The 18,754-nt window shown below is 49.6% G+C and overlaps 1 protein-coding gene across 5 annotated transcripts in view; it reads right to left on the bottom strand.

Annotated features, from left to right (window-relative positions):
• Positions 1–18,754, bottom strand: part of EVL (Enah/Vasp-like) — a 119,300-nt gene that overhangs the window by 33,307 nt on the left and 67,239 nt on the right. For 4 of the 5 annotated variants that reach the window (XM_037130419.2, XM_037130422.2, XM_037130417.2 and 1 more), the window contains 2 exons: positions 9,692–9,860; positions 806–983 (listed from right to left, as the gene is read on the bottom strand). In XM_037130419.2, coding sequence (XP_036986314.2) covers positions 806–983; positions 9,692–9,860 — 347 coding nt within the window. Of the gene's footprint in view, positions 1–805; positions 984–9,691; positions 9,861–15,215; positions 15,348–18,754 lie in introns of all 5 variants that reach the window. The other variant, XM_037130421.2, reaches the window with a different exon arrangement.

Here is an 18,754-nt window from a genome sequence, read left to right on the forward strand (position 1 = left end):
CCAAGCCTCCCAGGTCTTTGGGGATTTTCACCACCAGTCCTCACTGCCTCCCGGCTTCCCTTCCGGCCTCTTCCCTCCGTGGGCCCAGGTCCTCAGGAACACTGCAGTGCTGCTTTCCGAGCCCAGGCCGAGCTTCATCGCCGGGTACTTTTATGGGCAGTTCCCTCCACCTCAGGCCTGCTCCCACCTCTGCCTAGTGACCTCCTCACCCTTCAAATGTCACCACCCATTGAAGCCTCCCCTGGCAGCCCCGATGGGCAGTCAGCCTAAGGGCCATGCTCACACTTTTCAGAGCACGTGTCACAGGATATTATAATTGGGAGGTTAGGAATCTGTCTACTCCAAAATATGAAGTGCCTTGAGGGGAAGGATTCATCTATGCACTTCCTGTAGAGTCTGCCTACCGGGTTCTTACACTTGGTAAATATGTGGTAGAAGTTTGTCAGGCACGTAAATAATTGAGTGCAAGAATACACTGCTGTTCACCCCCTCCCATTTTTGCCAAGCACGCTTTCTGGGACGTGGAATCAGGGTGGCCGATGTAAACCAGGTCTGGACAGACGGCTCTAGGAACTTGTCAGAGCAAATCCGCAGCTCACAAATGGCAAGAGATGCCAATGTCATCCCGTCTTCCTTTGAACTGTGACTCTCTCTTTAAGCTTAAGAGTCAGGCAGCAGCTTCTGTGTGCACCCACGGAACGGCAGCTCAGCGCAGTCATGGGAGAGGGCGCCCAGAGAGCCAGAGCCATGGGGGGCAGGGGAGGATGGGAGGAGCTCGGTACAGCCTGCTCGAAGCCTGGCTTACCTCCTTCCTGGGAATTCATGATGTTCAGGGCAAACAGCATGGCATTGGAGAACGTGGTTGCCTCCTCCTTACTGGCGAAGTTCAAACCATAGACCTGGCGGGCGTCTCGCCACTGGTGGAAGGTTGGTGTTGCCTGATTGTACTTCAGCCCTTTCACGATTGAATAATTGATCACAACCTGGAGGGAAAAGAAAGAGAAATACATCTAAATAAATAAAAGGTAAGTGAGCTGGAGGGAGCTGCCACAGGGCAAGGACACTGTGCCCCCTGGGGCGACCACAGGACAGGCGGATGGGTGGGGTCACCAGGGGAAAGCACGCCCAGGCAGCTTTTCAACATGGTCTTTGGAACACTGAGGGGTGAAAAACTGGCTGCTTCACTCCACTGTAATGTTGTGTGGTCACAATCTCCAGAGGAGAAACCCGAGCCGGGAGCCAGGTTCCCTGGGTCCTGGTCCCGGCCCTGCCTCCCACCTGTGTCACCCAAGGTGGTCCCCGCACCTCCCTGGGGCTCAGGTTCTCCACTTGTAAAATGCGGTGATCATCCTGGCTCTACCGCCCTCATGAGATCACTGCAAAGGCCACATCGTGACACGTGTCTTACCTAGACTTTCAGACAAAGATCCTTAAGGACAAGAGTCTTTTCCAATCAGTATTTAGGTCTCCCAGAATCCTCTGCATAGTGTATAGTACTTGAAATGCATCAATAAATGGGTTATTAGTTAAAAGGATCACTTGGAAAAGTGAAAATGTACCATGCCAATATACAGCATTATTAATATGTTTGTTATTAATCAAGAAGTATCAACAGACTGCCAGGATGAACGCCAGACCCAGCAGGGAGAGCCACTGAGTGGACCAGGCAGCGTCCAGATACCCAGGTGCTCACGAGCAGGCGGGACTCAACGCCAGGCCTGCCAGGCCTCTGCACTTCGTTCCTCCAGGCATGTAACCGAATTCTTTAGCAAGTGGGGCTCGCTGAGGGTGTGGGGGCCTGGAGCTATTATTTTGCAGCCGTCCCTGTCCCCTCCGCTGAGAGTCACATGATCTAAGATCACGAAACTCAGTCATCAGTTTACTTATCTGTAAAATGGGGAACCATGGGACGTGGCTGTGGTAAGGCACCCTGTAGCTCAGCATGTCGTGAGAACTAAGTTCTGCATGTGAAAGCACCTAACTCGGCGGCTGGCACACAGTCGGCTGTGAGGGACTGTCAGTGAGAAACAGGAAGTCCCCATGACGGAAGCCAGCAAACGGAGTCTGGATGGTGGGCTCTCTGCGACTCCGTGGCAAGGGCTTTGCTTCAGAAGAGGCGCCAGATGGTTTCTCAGAGCTCCCTGGCTTTGCAGCTCCAGGGTCTGTGATCTGAAGTTGCAGATAACTCTGTCCACTGTGCCCTTGGTCAGGATGGGACGCAGAGATGCAAAGGGATGTGGCCAAGACACCCTGCTAGGGGGCTGGGACCCTGTGATGGTAATTCTGATGACTGCTCTCCTTTACTGTGCATGCTGCCGTGCTGTCGGGTGAAGTGAGACCAGAGGACAGCAATACGGACACTATCCAGAATAGCTTTTTTTCCATGCCCTACCCATGTGGAAGGTGGGTCTGGGTTATCCTACAGTGAAGAGAGAGGGGGGAATCCAGTGAACAAAATGAGCTGACAGTTAAAATCTCTATCTACTTATTGGTTCCATTCCTTTGTTTACTCTGTTTAGAACATATGCATTACTGCAAATCCACTTGGGGGAGTAGGTCAGCTTCATTAAATGCCTCTCTCCCAACACGCCTCCCCAGAGATGACCGTGTTTCTGGCTATCATCACCATTAGTTACTTTCGCCTATTTTTTTTAGTTTAAAAAAATTTCCCACCATTACCATTTAGTCCCCTTATACCCACCCCCCCACAATCACCACACTGTTGTCCAGGTCCACGAGTCTTTTTCCTTTTTGCTCAATCCTTCCACCCCTTATCCTCCAGCCCTTAGCTGTCATCCTGCTCTCTATGGGTCTGTCTCTATTTTGCTTCTTAGTTCAGTTTGTTCTTTAGATTCCACGTATGAGTGAAATCATATGGTATTTGTCTCTCTCTGATGGGCTTATTTTCACTTAGCATCATGTTCTCCAGGTCCATCCATACGGACACAAAGGGTAAACTTTTCTTCTTTTTTATGGCTGAGTAGCATTCCATTGTGCAAATATCCCCTAGTTGTTTTATCCACTCATCTACTGATGGACACTTAGGCTGCTTCCATATCTTGGCAATTGTAAATAATGCTGCAATGAACACAGGGGTGCTTATGTTCTTTCCAATTAGTGTTTTGGTCTCCTTTGGACATACTCCCAGAAGTGGGATCACTGGTCAAAAGGCAGATCCTGCCTGTTCCTGCACTCCACAGAAATGGATTCTTACGGTATGCACTCTTGTTCCTTCCATCAACATAATGTCCATGTGATTCACCCATGTCATTGCAATATTTCATTCATTTAGATTGCTAGTTACATAACATTCCATCTTTCGATTTACCGCAAACAACCAATCCATTCTCTTGTCAACAGATATTTGTGTGGTTTCCAGGTGTTGGCCATTACAAATAAACGTATGAATGTTCTTGTACATGTCTCTCAGTGGATGCAGGAGTACACTGAGTTTGGTAAGGTCTGTCTCATCATTTTTCAGAGAGGCTCTATTGATTTACACTCCCCGTTGACATCAGCGTCATGGCGGAGTGAGCAGAATGCTTTGTTATCCCCTTAATTTACAAGTTGGACATTTATAATCCAACGAGGTTCATCTGCTCAACACACAAACATACCTGAGGGATCCACGCATCAGTGTATTCTGAAGGTGGACATATGGGAACATGCAGGGGATGTGGGGCAGAAGGAAGGGCAGGGGAGGACTCAGGGTGCAGCCCCCATGCTACGCCCGACGGACGGTAAGAGGGGCAGAAGCAACGCTGGTGCCCCAGAGGCCAGCTCTCTCTCCCCGACCCAGGAGCCGTGGCAGAGATGCACCCAACGGCACAGCGGTTCCTGGGGCCACTGGCACGTTAGGAACAGGAGTCAGTGCTGCTGCTCAAGAACCTGGCTCCCCACACCCGCCATGATGATGGTGCCCCAAGACTAAGGCAACCCGGGCGCAGGGGGGACACTCACCACCCTGGTCACCCAGGAGTCAATCTCCACAACACCAACACTCCCCCACAGTGACCTGGTACGCCAAGTAGTGGGGTAAGAGAAAGTAAAAATTTGCTCTATAGCACCATCTACTGGAAAACGAAAGAAAGACCTCTAGTAATCTACTGAATTGTTAAGATTAAAATGGTATCTAAATAAGAAGAGTTCACTATCTCAAATGTACAGAAAATGACAAGTCTCCAGAAACCAATCTCAAAGTCATGGAAGACTGAGATGTAAATGACAGAGAATTCAAGACTGCAGTAATGAAGAAACTCAACGAGGTACAAGAAAACTCAGAAAGGTAGTTCAATGAGTTTAGGAATAAAATTAACGAAAAGGAGTACTTTACCAAAGAGATGGAAACTATTAAAAAAAAAGGAATCAAACAGAACTTATGGAACTGAAGAACTAAAAAAGTGAGATGAAAAATACATTAGAGAGCACTGGAGACAGAAAAGACCAGATGGAAAAGAAAATTCACGAGCTCGAAGATAAAAATCTAGAAGTGATTCAGGTGGAACAGAGAGAGAACTAAGAGTTAAAAAATGAAAGAACTCCATGAGAATGATCTGACCCCATTAGGAAAAGCCGCATCGCACGGGGTCTCCCAGAGGGAGAAGAGACGTAGATGGGGACAGAGAGCCTATGCAAAGCGGTATTTGATGAGAACTTCCCAAAGCCAGGGAAGGAACTGGATATGTAAGTATGAGATGCTAACAGAACACCTGATTAACTCAACACAAAAAGACCTCCTCCAAGACACATTATAAATTGTCAAAAGTTAATGATAAAGAAAGAATTCTCTAGGCAGCCAGGGAAAAGAGGACAGTAACCTCCAAAGGAAACCCCGCCATATTATTATTAGATTTCTCAGTAGAAATCCTACAGGCCTGGAGAGAGTGGAGTGAAATATTAAAAATATTGACAGAGACACTTCCGCCAAGATGGAGGCATAGGTGGATGTGCCGTGCCTTCTCACACAACCAAGTTTAGAGACAACTAAATATTAGCAACAGAAAACACAGCCAGAACACAGAAAATTGAACTTTTCGGAAGTCTGTTAACAACAAATTCTTCAGCCTGACAGGTAAGGGGCGAAACCAGCAGCTGGTGGAGCGGGGTTGCACAGGAAAACTCGTTGGACAGACTCAGGCGCGCGGAATCCAGGCGCAGGGTTGGACCTAGTCCAGGTGCAGGGTTGGACCTAGTGAGCGACCGAGCAAGCGACCAGGCGAGCGACCGCGGGGGCGGGGGGGGGAACAGCGAGAGAGCAGGGCTGCGGGTTGACTGTGGTCGCGCATTTGTGCGCGGATAGACAAGTGAGGGAGTGGGCGATTGGACCGGAACCCAGCGGGTCCCCACAGCAAGCAGCAGGGAGGGCCCCGCCATTTCCCTGCTCTGACCCCACTTCCACATACAGCGTCATAACCCAGTGACTCTGAATGGCCCGGCCCTGGTGAACCACCTAAGGCTTTGCTCCTCACCCAGCGGCGCGAAACAGCAGAGGGTGCCGCCATTTCCCAGCTCTGACCATGCCCCCACATACAACGTCACAACCCAGAGACCTGGGAGTCCAAGGTGCCAATCCTCGTACTTAACGGGCGCGAACAAACGAAAAATGGCTCAAGAAGATCTCAAAGCCCCAGAGCCTATAAATCTAAGCGATGAAGAAATAGCAAAACTTTCAGACGCACAGTTTAAAACACTGGTGATCAGGATCCTCACAGAACTGGTTGATTATACCCACAAATTAGACAAATATATGAAGGCGAAACTAATTGAAATGAATGGAATTGCACAGGACACCAATAGCAATGAAAAGGAAACTGGGACTCAAATCAATGGAGTGGACCAGAAGAAAGCAAATAATGGCCAAACAGAAAAGAGTGAAGAAGCAAGAATTCAAAGAAATGAGGAGAGTCTTAGGAACCTCCGGGACATCTTTAAACGCTCCAACATCCGAATTATAGGGGTACCAGAAGGGGGAAAGGCACAGCCACCAGTGGAAAACTTATTTGAACAAATAATAAAGGAGAATTTCCCCAATCTGGCAAAGGGAAATAGACTTCCAGGAAATCCAGGAAGCTCAGAGAGTACCAAAGAAGTTGGACCCAAGAAGGAACACACCAAGGCACATCATCATTACATTAGCCAAGATGAAAATGAAGGACAGAATCCTAGAAGCAGCAAGAGCTAAGGGGACAGTCACCTACAAAGGAGTCCCCATCAGACTGTCAGCGGATTTCTCAAAAGAGACCTTACAGGCAAGAAGGGGCTGGAAAGAGGTATTCCAAGTCATGAAATCCAAAGACCTACAACCAAGATTGCTCTACCCAGCAAAGTTTTCATTTAGAATGGAAGGACAAAGTGCTTCTCAGATAAGACCAAATTCAAGGAGTTCATCATCACCAAGCCCTTATTATATGAAATGTTAAAGGGACTTATCTAAGAAAAAGAAGTTAAAGAAACATGAACAGTGAAAGGACAACAAACTCACAGTTATTAACAACCATACCTAAAATGAAAGCAAACTAAAAGGACAGCTAGATCAGGAGTGGAAACATAGAAATGAAGATCTCAAGGAGGGTTAGCAACAGGGGAGTGGGAGGAGGAGAAGCGGGGAGAAGGTACAGAAAATAAGTAGCATAGACAGTAGATAGAAAATAGATGGGGGGGGGCAAGAATAGCATGGGAAATATAGAATCTAAAGGACTTGAGACACATGGTCATAAACTAAAGGGGGGGTAATGGTGGGGATGGGGGGTAGGGTGGAGGGGAATGAAAGGGGGAATAGAACAACTGTAACAGCATAACCAATAAAAAAAATAGATGGGGGGGCAAGAATAGCATGGGAAATATAGAATCTAAAGGACTTGAGACACATGGTCATAAACTAAAGGGGGGGTAATGGTGGGGATGGGGGGTAGGGTGGAGGGGAATGAAAGGGGGAATAGAACAACTGTAACAGCATAATCAATAAAAAAATAGATGGGGGGGCAAGAATAGCATGGGAAATATAGAACCTAAAGGACTTGAGACACATGGTCATAAACTAAAGGGGGGGTAATGGTGGGGATGGGGGGTAGGGTGGAGGGGAATGAAGGGGGGGAATAGAACAACTATAACAGCATAATCAATAAAAAAATTTAAAAAAAAATCGACAGAGAGAAACCACTAGCCAGGAATGCTATATCCAGCACAGTGACCCTTTCCATACGAAGGAGAAACAAAGACTTTCCCAGACAAACGGGAGCTGAGGGCATTTACGACCACAAGACCTGCATTACAAGAAGTACTCAAAGAAGCTCTTCTACCTGAAGCAAAAGGACAAAAGTGAACAAAACTTTGAGTAAGGTGACAGACAGAATCAGAACATAACGGTTAAAGGGAAAATAAGTGTTCAAAGTAACTATAATTAAATAAAAATAACTAAGTGAAATAACGAAAAATAACTACAGTTACTACAACTTGGTGATAATTCTTGCACCATTATCCCCATGGGATTACTTAGACATGAAAAACGCTCCATACAATATAAAGAGATTAAAGATGGAAGATACCTTATTTGGCTATAAAACCAGGAATCTCTGTCTCCCCCAAAAAGTCTGACCTTGTAATCCACACTGACTGTGAAATAGACCTTTTCTTCTGAGGTCCATAAAAGTTATTATGAACTAGGTTTCCTGCCACTTTCACTAACGCCCTGGTTTACTAAGAATCTTTTTTATGTCCCTGGCAATCACGCCCCATCCATTTGGGGAGAGTCTCAACCACACCCGGAGAACCTGTGTCTTGAACATGCGATTCCAGTGGAAGGAAGTGTTAGTAACTCCTCTGTCAGACTCCAGAGCTGCAAGTTAGGGTCAACACAGCCTCTCTGACTTTGTCCAGGAGACCACGGAAGACCCCTGCCAGAGCCTCCCTGCATGGGGAAAGTTCTCTTCCCCAATGAGCCCCACATGTGCTTTCCTCTGCAGGGGCTCCTGAGAACAGGATGCACGCTGGTTCCCAGGAATCCTGGTTCCCAGTCTTGTGCCCTTCCCAGCATACTGTGCCATCTTCCCAGTGCCCCTGGAGGGCCCCCAAGAGGCATGAAGGGAACAGAAACCTGGTCATAATAGAACCAAGTGTGTAGGGAGCACCCACCGTGATTCAGGAATTGCACCAGGCAATGGACCTATGTCAAAGGCATGGGGCCCCAGGGTGGTGTGCCGTGCCAGCCCCCACCCACGGGTGCCATACAAATGTGTAAGATGTGTTGGTTGTCACCACAACTGGGACTAAGGGTGCTATACATGGCTCAGTGTATGGTGCCGAGTGCCTCAAAAGGCAGAGCTAGAACCAATGAATTGGAAGAACAGGAAGGAGCTTCCGGAAGGTTTTTAGAGAAACCTTCCTATCAGTAAGGCTCCTCAACAAGGGAAAGATGCCTCCGAACGGCACCAAGAGTTCCAGGTTGGACAGACTGCCTTTAATCAGGGGCTCTGAAGTGGGGATGTCTCTTTTAGCCCCAAGAATCTGAAACTTAATTTGGCCAAAGCAGAAACACATTCAACTAGCAACCCACTAAAAATAGAGTCTTAAGTTTCTGTTCTCTCTTTTTAATTGGTAACATGTGGATTCTTGCAAAGAGCACCTAACCTGCTGCTCGACTTAGCCACGGCTTGACCAACAAAGGGTGTCAGAGATGCTATTTAGGTAGAGTTCTCCACAAACGCTGAAACTATAGATCTGTTGATTTCACTGCTAAAAATGTCCTTGTCAATCTCTATGAAGAGAAACGGAGGGAGAGCAGTGAAGTACGAACCCGGGTTGTTGTGGTCACACCACACAAACCCTTTCTCCACGTCGCTATTTTGGTCCACATCACACTAGACTACTTTTAGTTACGTGCACACGACTATTCCTGACATAGGCGGTCTCAACCCCGTCTGCGTGGAGGTGCTTACCAGGCGCGCTCACAAGCCATCTCATCTCATTTGTCCAGGACACACTATTAGGGAGAGAAATGCTCCTGGATCCTTCAAACCATCTTGATATTCCTCCCAAAGCAACACCGAGGGGGTTGATAAACCAAAAATCTTCATTGTCATGTTGTTTATGGATACGTAGGCATAAAACAAAATTATCATATTTGTACAACATGTTCTTTCAAACCTGTCTCACATCTATTGTTTTATTCTAACATGACAATAACTCAGTGAGGTATGCAGAGTGTAGATTGCTGTCTGTATGTGAAAACAACATTCAGGAAAGACAGCTGTTCAAGGTCACGTACCGTGCTGTATGAGAACATGGAGTCAGAATTAAAAACAACTTTTCTTAGGAGACTAACTAGTAATGAAGAAACATAAAAAAAATTAAATAAAAAATAAAAATGTGAATTAAAATGAAATTAGAAGCAAATAAAAAACTTTTAAAATTTATTGATTAGACAGAGACAGAGAGAGCAATTTGTTGTCCCACTTATGTACGCATCTATCTGGCTGATTCTTGCATGTGCCCCGACTGGGGATCAAACCTGCGACCTTGGGGTATAGGGATGATGCACCAGGCTTGGTGTCAGAATCTGAACCCAGATCTTCTGACTTCGAATCTCGACCTTATTAGTATTCTTTTACCTCCTTTCACGACCCATCTGGGTGTGTCTGTGCACGTGTATATGGGGTGCGAGGTCAAGGGCATCACCCGTGCCGCTGGCACTCACCTGCTGGTCCTGCAGCTTGACTCCGACGACTCGGAAGGTGCTGCTGGCGGTGTTGTGGTAGATGCTGACCCGGCTGAACCCCTGCTGGCCAGGTTTGATCGGCCCCCACTTCTTGCTGGTGTCATCATAGACCATCACGGAAGCCCGGGCTTGGCAGATACTCTGTTCGCTGCAGAGCAAGAGAAAACTCGAGTGTCAGCATCAGGCACAAGGGCCAGCAGCCGGCTTTGCCCTTTTCTGAAATCAGAGGCCAACTGCTCTCTGACGCAAAGAGACCTTCTAACTGCCAGAGCTCCCAGTGGTCTGGAAGGGCTGCTGTGAGGTGATGAGTTTTCACTCTCCAAAGACCACGGGCAGTAGAGTTTTCTGTGGCCAAGAAAAAAATTTTTTAAGACAGAGGGGAAGGGAGGAGAAGAGAGGGAGAGAAACATCAATGTGTGGTTGCCTCTTGAATGCCCCCACTGGGAACCTGGCCCATGACCCAGGCATGTGCCCTGACTGGGAACTGAACCAGCGACCCTTTGGTTTGCAGGCTGGTGCTCAATCTGCTGAGCCACACCAGCCAGGGCTCTGTGCCAAAATTTTTGATGGCTTGGAAAATACAGCTTTCCTTTTAGGGGAAAAGGTGCTCGAATGTGAGAGGAATTACAACTACAACCGGCCAACTGTCTACCACACTGTAGGCGCTGTGTTAAATAAGGCAGAGTGTTAAAGCGCTGAAGCCTCACAACTTAGTAGCCCCTATCTCTCTGTTTTGTAGGTGGCTTACAAAATAGTGGAAATAGTGGCTTAGAGACTTGGAACGATTTATACAAATTCATATAGGTATTCGGTAATTAAATTTGGGATTTCCAACCAGTTCTGTATGATTCTAGGGCACATGACATAGACAATATTCTTCACAACATCCAACAAAATGCTCGATTTATGATATGCTGAGAAGGTACCCTCATACGAGCTGCACAGACAATAAAACCTCAGGTGTTCTTCTAAAGAACAGAGCTATACAAATCCAAATAGATAGACGGCTGCTCCCTACTTTGCCGAAGACATTTACCAAAAACCTATTTCATCTGCTCAGAGTAGGACAGAAAACCAGGGAAGAAGCCCCTGGAGAGAGGGAACAGTCACCACGAAGAGCAGGGAAGGAGCCCGCCAGCCTCTTCACTGACACAGAAGCCCAGCTGTCCTGAACGCTTACTGTCTCAGTCTTCGGCACATCTGCACTCGCCACTTACAACGGTAAGACAGGGTTGTTAGAGGCAGCCATGCCGACAACAGCAAGCAGTGACCGCCATCAGAAAGCGAGGCCACACAAACACAGCAATCCAAATTAGAAACAAAGGTTATAATTAATTTAGTAGAGGTAAAAGTGTGTACCGCAATGGACTGTTATAACAATAGACTGGGCTGTCAGAAAAGTCACATTATGCTCGTCTTACAATATTTAAGGCAGGAAGAAAAAATATTCTAAAAAGACCCCATTCCCCAGCCCCAGAGGGTACTGGGTGGCAAATCAGTAGCTTTTAGGAGATGGGCCCTCCGTGACTTGGAAACCTCAACTTGGCTGACATAGTCAGTGCCTACGTGTCCCACAGGCTGAGCCCCTGGGGACCCAGCTCTGCTCCCCAGAGGCTCGGATTGTAAAGGGTCCAGTACACAAATCATCATCAACCATAACTCGGCGGCCAGTGCACATGTAGCCTTTCTACACGTCTTCCCTCACTTCACTTTCCACTAATCCCTCTGCACCTTTTGTGGTTGTCCAGTAGTGACTTCATGTGCCAGTGCTGGGGACCACCCCCACCTGGGGAGCCTACACTGGGCCTCAGATTGCCACTGACCCCCAGCTCTGCTCTGGGCTTTCAGAGTCTGGGGTACACTGTCATCAGGTGTCCAAGCCTTGTGCTGAGGGCTCTGTGGACAGATGTATCAGGAGTAAATCGTAATGGCTTTTTTGGGTGCAACTGTGCTGCACTGTTTTTTCCATAGATCACTATGTATTTAAGGGGAAACTGGTGACAAGCAGAAGAGACGTGGGTCTTCTCAGAAGAGAGCCGTACTGTTATTACTGGCAGGGAGGAAAAACGGAATCAACACTTTGCTTTCTCTGCCTTTTGGAGGCTGAAACCACACACCTTTTAAGTATTTTTTAAAAATATTTTATTTATTTGTCTTTAGAGAGGAAGGGAAGGAGAGAGGGAGAGAAATATCAATGTATGGTTGCCTCTTGTGCATCCCCTGCTGGGAACTGGCCTGCAACCCAGGCATGTGCCCTGACTGGGAACCGAACCTCGATCCTCTGGTTCGCAGGCCCGCGCTCAATCCACTGAGCCACATCAGCTAGGGCATCTTTTACGTCTTTTAAGAGAATATGCTTAGGAGAGTTGCCCCTCTCCTTGCTAAAAGTTTTTTAGGCCCTGTCCTCATGAAGTCTGGTAGAAATTAAACTGCACCCAGAATCAAACAGACCAGAGATCAAGCTCTGGGCTAAGCTGTGTCACTTACTGCCACTGATACACTTAGCTTCCAAGTGATGCTGAGCAAGCAGGCGTGTGCTCCAGACACTGTCCTGGGCTGGGAAAGAGCCTGTGATATAGCCTGGGATTAAAGTCAGAGGCCTCTGAGCTGAAACCCCAGCTCCAGCCCTTGCTGGCCTGTGACCAGAGAAGCCCAGGAGGGTGCTGTGTGACAGGGCATTGCTCTCTCGAATCCCTGGGTGGTGGCCACCGAAGTGGGCCTTTCAGATCTGTAAGAGAGCCTGTTACCGAGCAGAGGTGACTTACGGTCCCAGCTGCTACATCTCTGGATGGCCACCACATCTGCACAGAGGCTAGCCTTCTCCAGGTCGCTCTCTGCCAATGACTGGATGGGGCAGGGTCACCAGGGCCAGCCACTCCTGCCCGACACAGGATTCTTCGATGGGGAAACCCTGGCTCAGCCTCCTCATTAGCCTGTGTGCTGTGGTCTGAGGTGCTCCCTACTCAGTCCTCCTTCCTGCCCTCTCACCGTTCACAGACGTCAGACCTGCACCCGGGCCTGAAGCCCGCCCTGCGCAAGCTCCTGCTCCCTCCTTCCTCCACTGAAGCCTGCGGGGTCTTGGTGTCTGCTTCCTGGAAGACCCAAGGTGACACACCTTGCTATAGTGCAGGTTCCCCAAGGGCAGTGGCATGCCTGCTGCATTCCCTGCCGTGACCCTAGAACCCGGCACAGAACAGGTGCCTGATGAATGCTCACAGTAGAATCTCAGAGCTGAAGAGAACCCTTGAGACGGCCCGATCCACTCTCAGGTCCAACGCTCCGTGCCTTCTAAGCAGCCCTAAGTACACACCGCGGCCCCAGATGAAAACTGCCAGCAAGGGAACTCACTACCCTCCAAAGCAGCGCGCTTTGTGGTGAAACGGTTTAGTTGTCAGACAACCCCTCCTGCTCTGTGACATCCCACCCCTTGCCCTCCAGAGTCACTGAGGTGTTTTGGACAGCCTGTGACAGCTCAGTGCACGACTGAAGGGACATCTCCGGTCTTCCATCCTTTATTCAAACGATGAAGCTACGAGCCCCCTTGCCCTCCATCACTCTCCTCTAGTGAGTCCCGACTTGTCACATGTTCTTAGTGTCCGGGTCCTACGACTAGATGCGGACATAGCATCTCAGTGTGATAAACACTGATGCCAGTAAGTGAAACATCTAGGGATGCAGAGGTGAGGATGCCAGTCGCTGCCCAGAGCCAGCTCACAGCTGCTCGGAAATGAGGCAGACGACTACACACCTCACTCGGCCCGAGGGGTGGGGGCCGGGGGAGGCTCTCTGAAGAAAATGCTGAGTGCCTAGAGACGAAGAGCTTTCGACGCAGGCGAATTCAGGAAGGGGATGTGGGATCCTGGGGGTGGCGGAGCCTGGCAGCCGCGGTGGGAGGCAGGGCCAGGTGCTGTGTGGACAACCGCACGTGACCTGGGGCATCTTGCACCCCCACACACCTTTTAGGGGTGCTTGCCCCTAGTAGGTACTCAAACACCAATAACTATCCTTATTGTTATTACAGCCACAAGTTCCTTTTTCTGCTGTTGTTTTTAACACTTTAGGTTCAAACTGAACTTGTGGTTAACCAAAGAAACCTGTTTTTCTTTCTACCCCACGTGAATAGTGCTCCTCTGCCTCTGCTCTTCTGATGCCGACAGAGCCTCGGCGCAGGAGACACTCGTTTACCCCACTGCAGACTCGTCTTGCTTATTATCCCTTTGGGCTTTGTTTTGTTTTTAATGAAATCTTGACTGTTGTCCAGCTCCGACACTGCTCTGGGCACTAAGCCGTCTTCTCAGCGCGCTCCCTGGGATGGGACGCAAACCAGGCCACGCACACATCCAAGGGCTGCAGAGGCTTCATCTGTCTAAATCACATGTCATTTGAGGAAAGGAAGTTTGATACACGAGTACTTTATTTTTAAAAATATTATTTTTGAACGACTACACTCTTTAAAAAAAAACACGAATGTACAAAATTCCTTTACTAACCTCAGGAAGTCTATTCCCGCGTTCCCCCCACAGGAGGCCCCACACCAAGTGCGCCTGTGCAGGCGTGGCCTCAACGCTCGCGCCCACCCGGCTCATAGGACCACCGGGTGGGGCCACGGGGGGGGGGTACTTCCGGGAAAAGCTAGAGCTGATTCTCATGATACGACCAGAACCGCCCGATGATAAGTGGGGAAAATTGGTTAAAATACTCTGGTATGTTCTCCTGGTGGGAAACTGCCACGTCAATGGACCCCCACCCCCCACGACCACCCGCCCCACCCCCAGGGGCCTAACAGGCTGCTGAGCAGTTTCCTCATCTGTGGAGCGTGAGTCTGCGCCTCTCCCCTGGCCTGGCCCTCCTGGAAGAGTGCAGGCGCCAGGCCCCACTGGCGTTGGTCCCTGGCTCCCCAACTCCCCGCATGACCAGGAAGGAGTCTCTGAATGTGTCACAGGCTGACACATACTCTTTCCTGTGTACAGTCACCTTGGAATCCCTTCCACCCTGCAAATACCTTTCGGGGCTCCTTTGGGCACTTACTACAAAAACTGGAAAACAGAGTGCAGGTTCGTAAGTCAGGGAAGAAGGGGGCAAAAGCCAAAAGCGGGCAGAGAGGAGCGGGGCTAACCACAGAGGCTGCTGGAAAACACCCGGGGCTGGGCGTGGGAAAAGCACAGCCCCCGGGCCTGTAAGAGAAGACAGGGGCTCCTCCAGCCCCATGCTCACTTCTACTCTCCTCAGAGAACTCACCGAGTGCCCTGCTTCTCAGCACCTGCATGTGTACCTGTCTGCCCCACTGGACTGTGCGCTCCTGGAAGGCAGGGACTCTTGTTTTCCCCTGGTAAACCCAGGCCTTGTATATTGTAGACCCTAACGACCGGCTGCTGAAGAAATGACTCTGTAACTGTGAAGTACGTTTATGATTGTGTGCCCATGGGGACATGCCTTTCAAAACCCTAGTCCATTTATTCTCCCGGAGAGCAGCTACCAAACAAACGCATCTGTTACAGATTACCATCAGCATTCTCCGCCGTAGAAGGCCTGGGATCAGACAGTCAGGAAACCGCAACTCTCAGGGTGGGCCTGCTGTGCAAAGTGAGGCAGCTGCTGCCTCCGAAGGGGCATCTTGGCTCCGCCTGGTCCGGGCCTGGGGAGAGAGGTGGGCAGGCTGCTCGGGGAAGTGCAGGGGATGCGGACTGTCCTCCTCTGCTCCTCTGGAGGGCCAGCCTGGGAGCCACATTCTTTTGCCTCGGATCTCCTACTGTAGGTGTTTCAAACTCACTTTCACCGGGGGCCGCATCAGCCTTTGATTTCAAAGGGCCAAATATAATTTTAGGACAATATAAATGTAACTACTCCTTAACTAGGGGCAAGGAGCTCGGCGCTGCCGCCGGGTAGGAACAAGGTGCAGGACCAGACTTGGCTCGCAGGCCTTGTGTTTGCCACTGTGCCCTACTGGATCGACACCTCATGCACGGTCTCTCCCCAGCACTGTCCCTTATCCTACTCTGCCCCATCCCGGACTTGTGGTTCCCGCCAGATGGAACAACCTGCCACTCTGCTTGATCCTGTCTCCCAGCAGGACTGGGACCCCCAGGTCTGCCTGGGATGGAGGGATTTCCTGGGAGGTGGGAACTTCAGTGGCAAAACCAGCATAGTTCCCAGCTAACTAGGGTGAGTGTCACCCTGCTGGGGGCTCCTCGATCCCTCACCACCACAACTGCCACAGGGTTGTACCTCCTAAGTACCCCCCACTCCCGACCCCAGCTGTCCCTTCCCCCCACTGGCTGCCTGCACACTAGCTTCCTCCACTTCCTCACCACTTGCTTACTTTCCAGGTCCCTGCTGGCACCTGGCTTCTGTCCCTGATATACACTTAGCCCCAGACCAGATCACTGCTTGCCACTTCCTGATTCCAATGGGTGCTTTTCGGTTCTCAAATCACTCCATCTCTCTCATTGAACCCAATATGGCTGCCTATTTCCTCATTTTCGTGAATCTCTCCTACTGGACTCCCAGTCTCACTACCCTGCTGGTTCTCCATTTACCTCTCTGGTGATTCCTTTTGTTTCCTTCACAGGTTTTGGTTGGCTCACTGACTGCATGAGGGTTCTGAACTTGGGGTCCATGGAAAGGCTTAGAGTGTTGAAAGTCCCTGGAAATTATTTATAAAAGTGAGCATAGGAGCTTTTTCTCAAGTAGGATTTGACCATGTCCTCAACGAGTCTTTGCTCCAAAACACACTTTGAAACCACCTTAAATCTTTGTGTCCCCCAACAGGAACTACTTAGACTCCCTTCTCTTTGCACCGTCTGCCTGCGGCTCTCAAACTGCATTGTAAGGATCAGGTAAGCAGTTTATTTAGTGCAAACCCTCAGCCCCTCTTTGGGGGACTCTAATTTGGTCAGTCTCAGCTGAGGCCTGGGTCTCCGTATTTTAAGATGCATTCCTGCTGATTCTGATGTAAATGGTCCACAAAGTAAACTTGAGAAACACTTTCACATCTTTCCATGGGCTCTTTCAGCCACAGGGCAGGTCATGTGACCACCAACACATTGTCAAATCTCACAGGGATGACTCTGATCGTGACCTTTTCCCCTAAGCTGTGGCACCCCACTTCCAACAGCGAGAAGCTTCCACCTGGATGTACTCCAGAGACCTCACAACTCAACGTGCCAGAACCAGAAAGCGCTCTTTCACCATTCCCTACCCCGTCTCCCCAGTCTGCCACCAGAAAGCCACCTCTCTCTGCCTCACCCTCTATGGCTGTCAGCTGGCTCCTTCCGGAGAGCACTTGGCTGGCTCCTTTCTCTCCGTCCCAGTTGCCCTGTCCCTGCCCTCGCTATTTCTCCTTCAGACCTCCACACTCGGTTTCTGGCTGATCTTCCTGCTGTTGGGTTCAAGTCTCACGTCTCAAAACTCATCTTTGACTTTCGTCACTAGAAGACCTTCAGACAATGCAAATTTGACGGCACCTCTCCTCTCACTGGGAGCTCTGCCACTTACTAGCTACATGACCACAGACAAGTCAGTTCACTTCTCTGCTCCTCAGTTTCCTTATTTGTATCTAATCTTTCCTTCTCTATCCTTATCTTCTTCTTCTTTTTAAAAAAGATATTTTATTTATTTATTTTTAGAGAGAGGGGAAGGGAAGGAGAAAGAGTGGGAGAGAAATATCAATGTGTGGTTGCCCCTTACGTGGCCCCTACTGGGGACCTGGCCCGCAACCCAGGCATGTGCCCTGACTGGGAGTCGAACCGGCGACCCTTTGCTTCACAGGCCTGCGCTCAATCCACTGAGCTACACCAGCCAGGGCTCTGTCCTTATCTTCTTCATGGGGTTATGGGGCAGATGAAAAGGCCTGGGGTGCTACCTGGCATACCACAGCATGGAAGAAGGTGTCATGACTGTTACAGCTCCTTGGCAGACAAGGGTGACCCTTCACAATCTGGTCCTCCCTTGCCTGTTCATAGCTGACCCACAACCCCAGGCGGAGTCTGGGGAAAATACTCATGGGTCCCCAGCAGGCCCTACTCTCTATGGCCTCTTAGCTCTAGCTCACACTGTTCCCTCTGCATGGAATGCTTTTCCAGCCTAGCCTGCCAGTAATTCCTCCTCATCCTAAAGACTGAAGATGCATACCGCCTCCTTTAGAAAGCCTCCCTTGAAGCTCAGGCTGAGTTTGATGGTCTTCTGAGCCCTGTGAGCATATCCTCTGCCTCAGCACCTCAACGGCTTTCACAGGACACTGCGACGTCTGTCTACTTCAGGTCCCTCTGCTGGGCATGAGCATCACAAGGACAAGAGCCACTTCCCCAAGACAGGCTCCCCTGCAGGTAATCAAGGGCTCAGGCTACAGTTCCTCGCCCACCCTTTATCTCTGGAGTTCTGAAACAACAGCGCAGGTTCTTTGCTGGTCCCGGGGAACGCCCCTCCTTGCTATCCTGGAACTGACACTGTCCACACGCTGCCTGGTGCAGGTCAGGGAGGGAGGGGTGGTCTGTTTACACAGCCCAACCATCAGCCCAGCGCCAGGGCTGGGCCTGCCAGCAAAAGCATCCTCCTGATGTGTGGGCCAATTACAATGACTTTCTGGTCTTACTCAACAAATCAAAGATGTTTCCTTGGCCTAATATGCTCTCTCCTGCCTACGTCCACAGGTTTGCATCTCACTGTCTCACAAAGCTCAGGTCAAGTGTCCCTGCCTTCAGAAAACATCTCTTCATTGCCATTCACTTAGTAACCATCAAGAGGAAAGCACTATGCTAGGACCTGGGAATGAAGGTGATATGTCTCTGCTCTTGAGGATATTACAATCTAGCAGGAAAAACAGACAAAAAGGGTACGTGATATCCTGCTATTGTAGAAAAATACAGGGTTTGCGGGGAGGAATTCTCACTTGTAAAACAAGCTAATAATACTTAAGTATTTTTCTACATGAAGGTGCCCAGTATCCAGCTGGCATTGTCTGTGTGCCTAACTGGAGTGTGTCTCTGCCCCGGGCCCCACGCCAAGGCCCTGTGTGCCTCTGGTCACTTCCCAGCCTTCGTGGTA

The sequence above is a fragment of the Artibeus jamaicensis genome, unplaced genomic scaffold, assembly GCF_021234435.1.
Source record: "Artibeus jamaicensis isolate MK-2021 breed Jamaican fruit bat unplaced genomic scaffold, CSHL_Jam_final contig_444, whole genome shotgun sequence".
Taxonomy (NCBI): domain Eukaryota; kingdom Metazoa; phylum Chordata; class Mammalia; order Chiroptera; family Phyllostomidae; genus Artibeus; species Artibeus jamaicensis.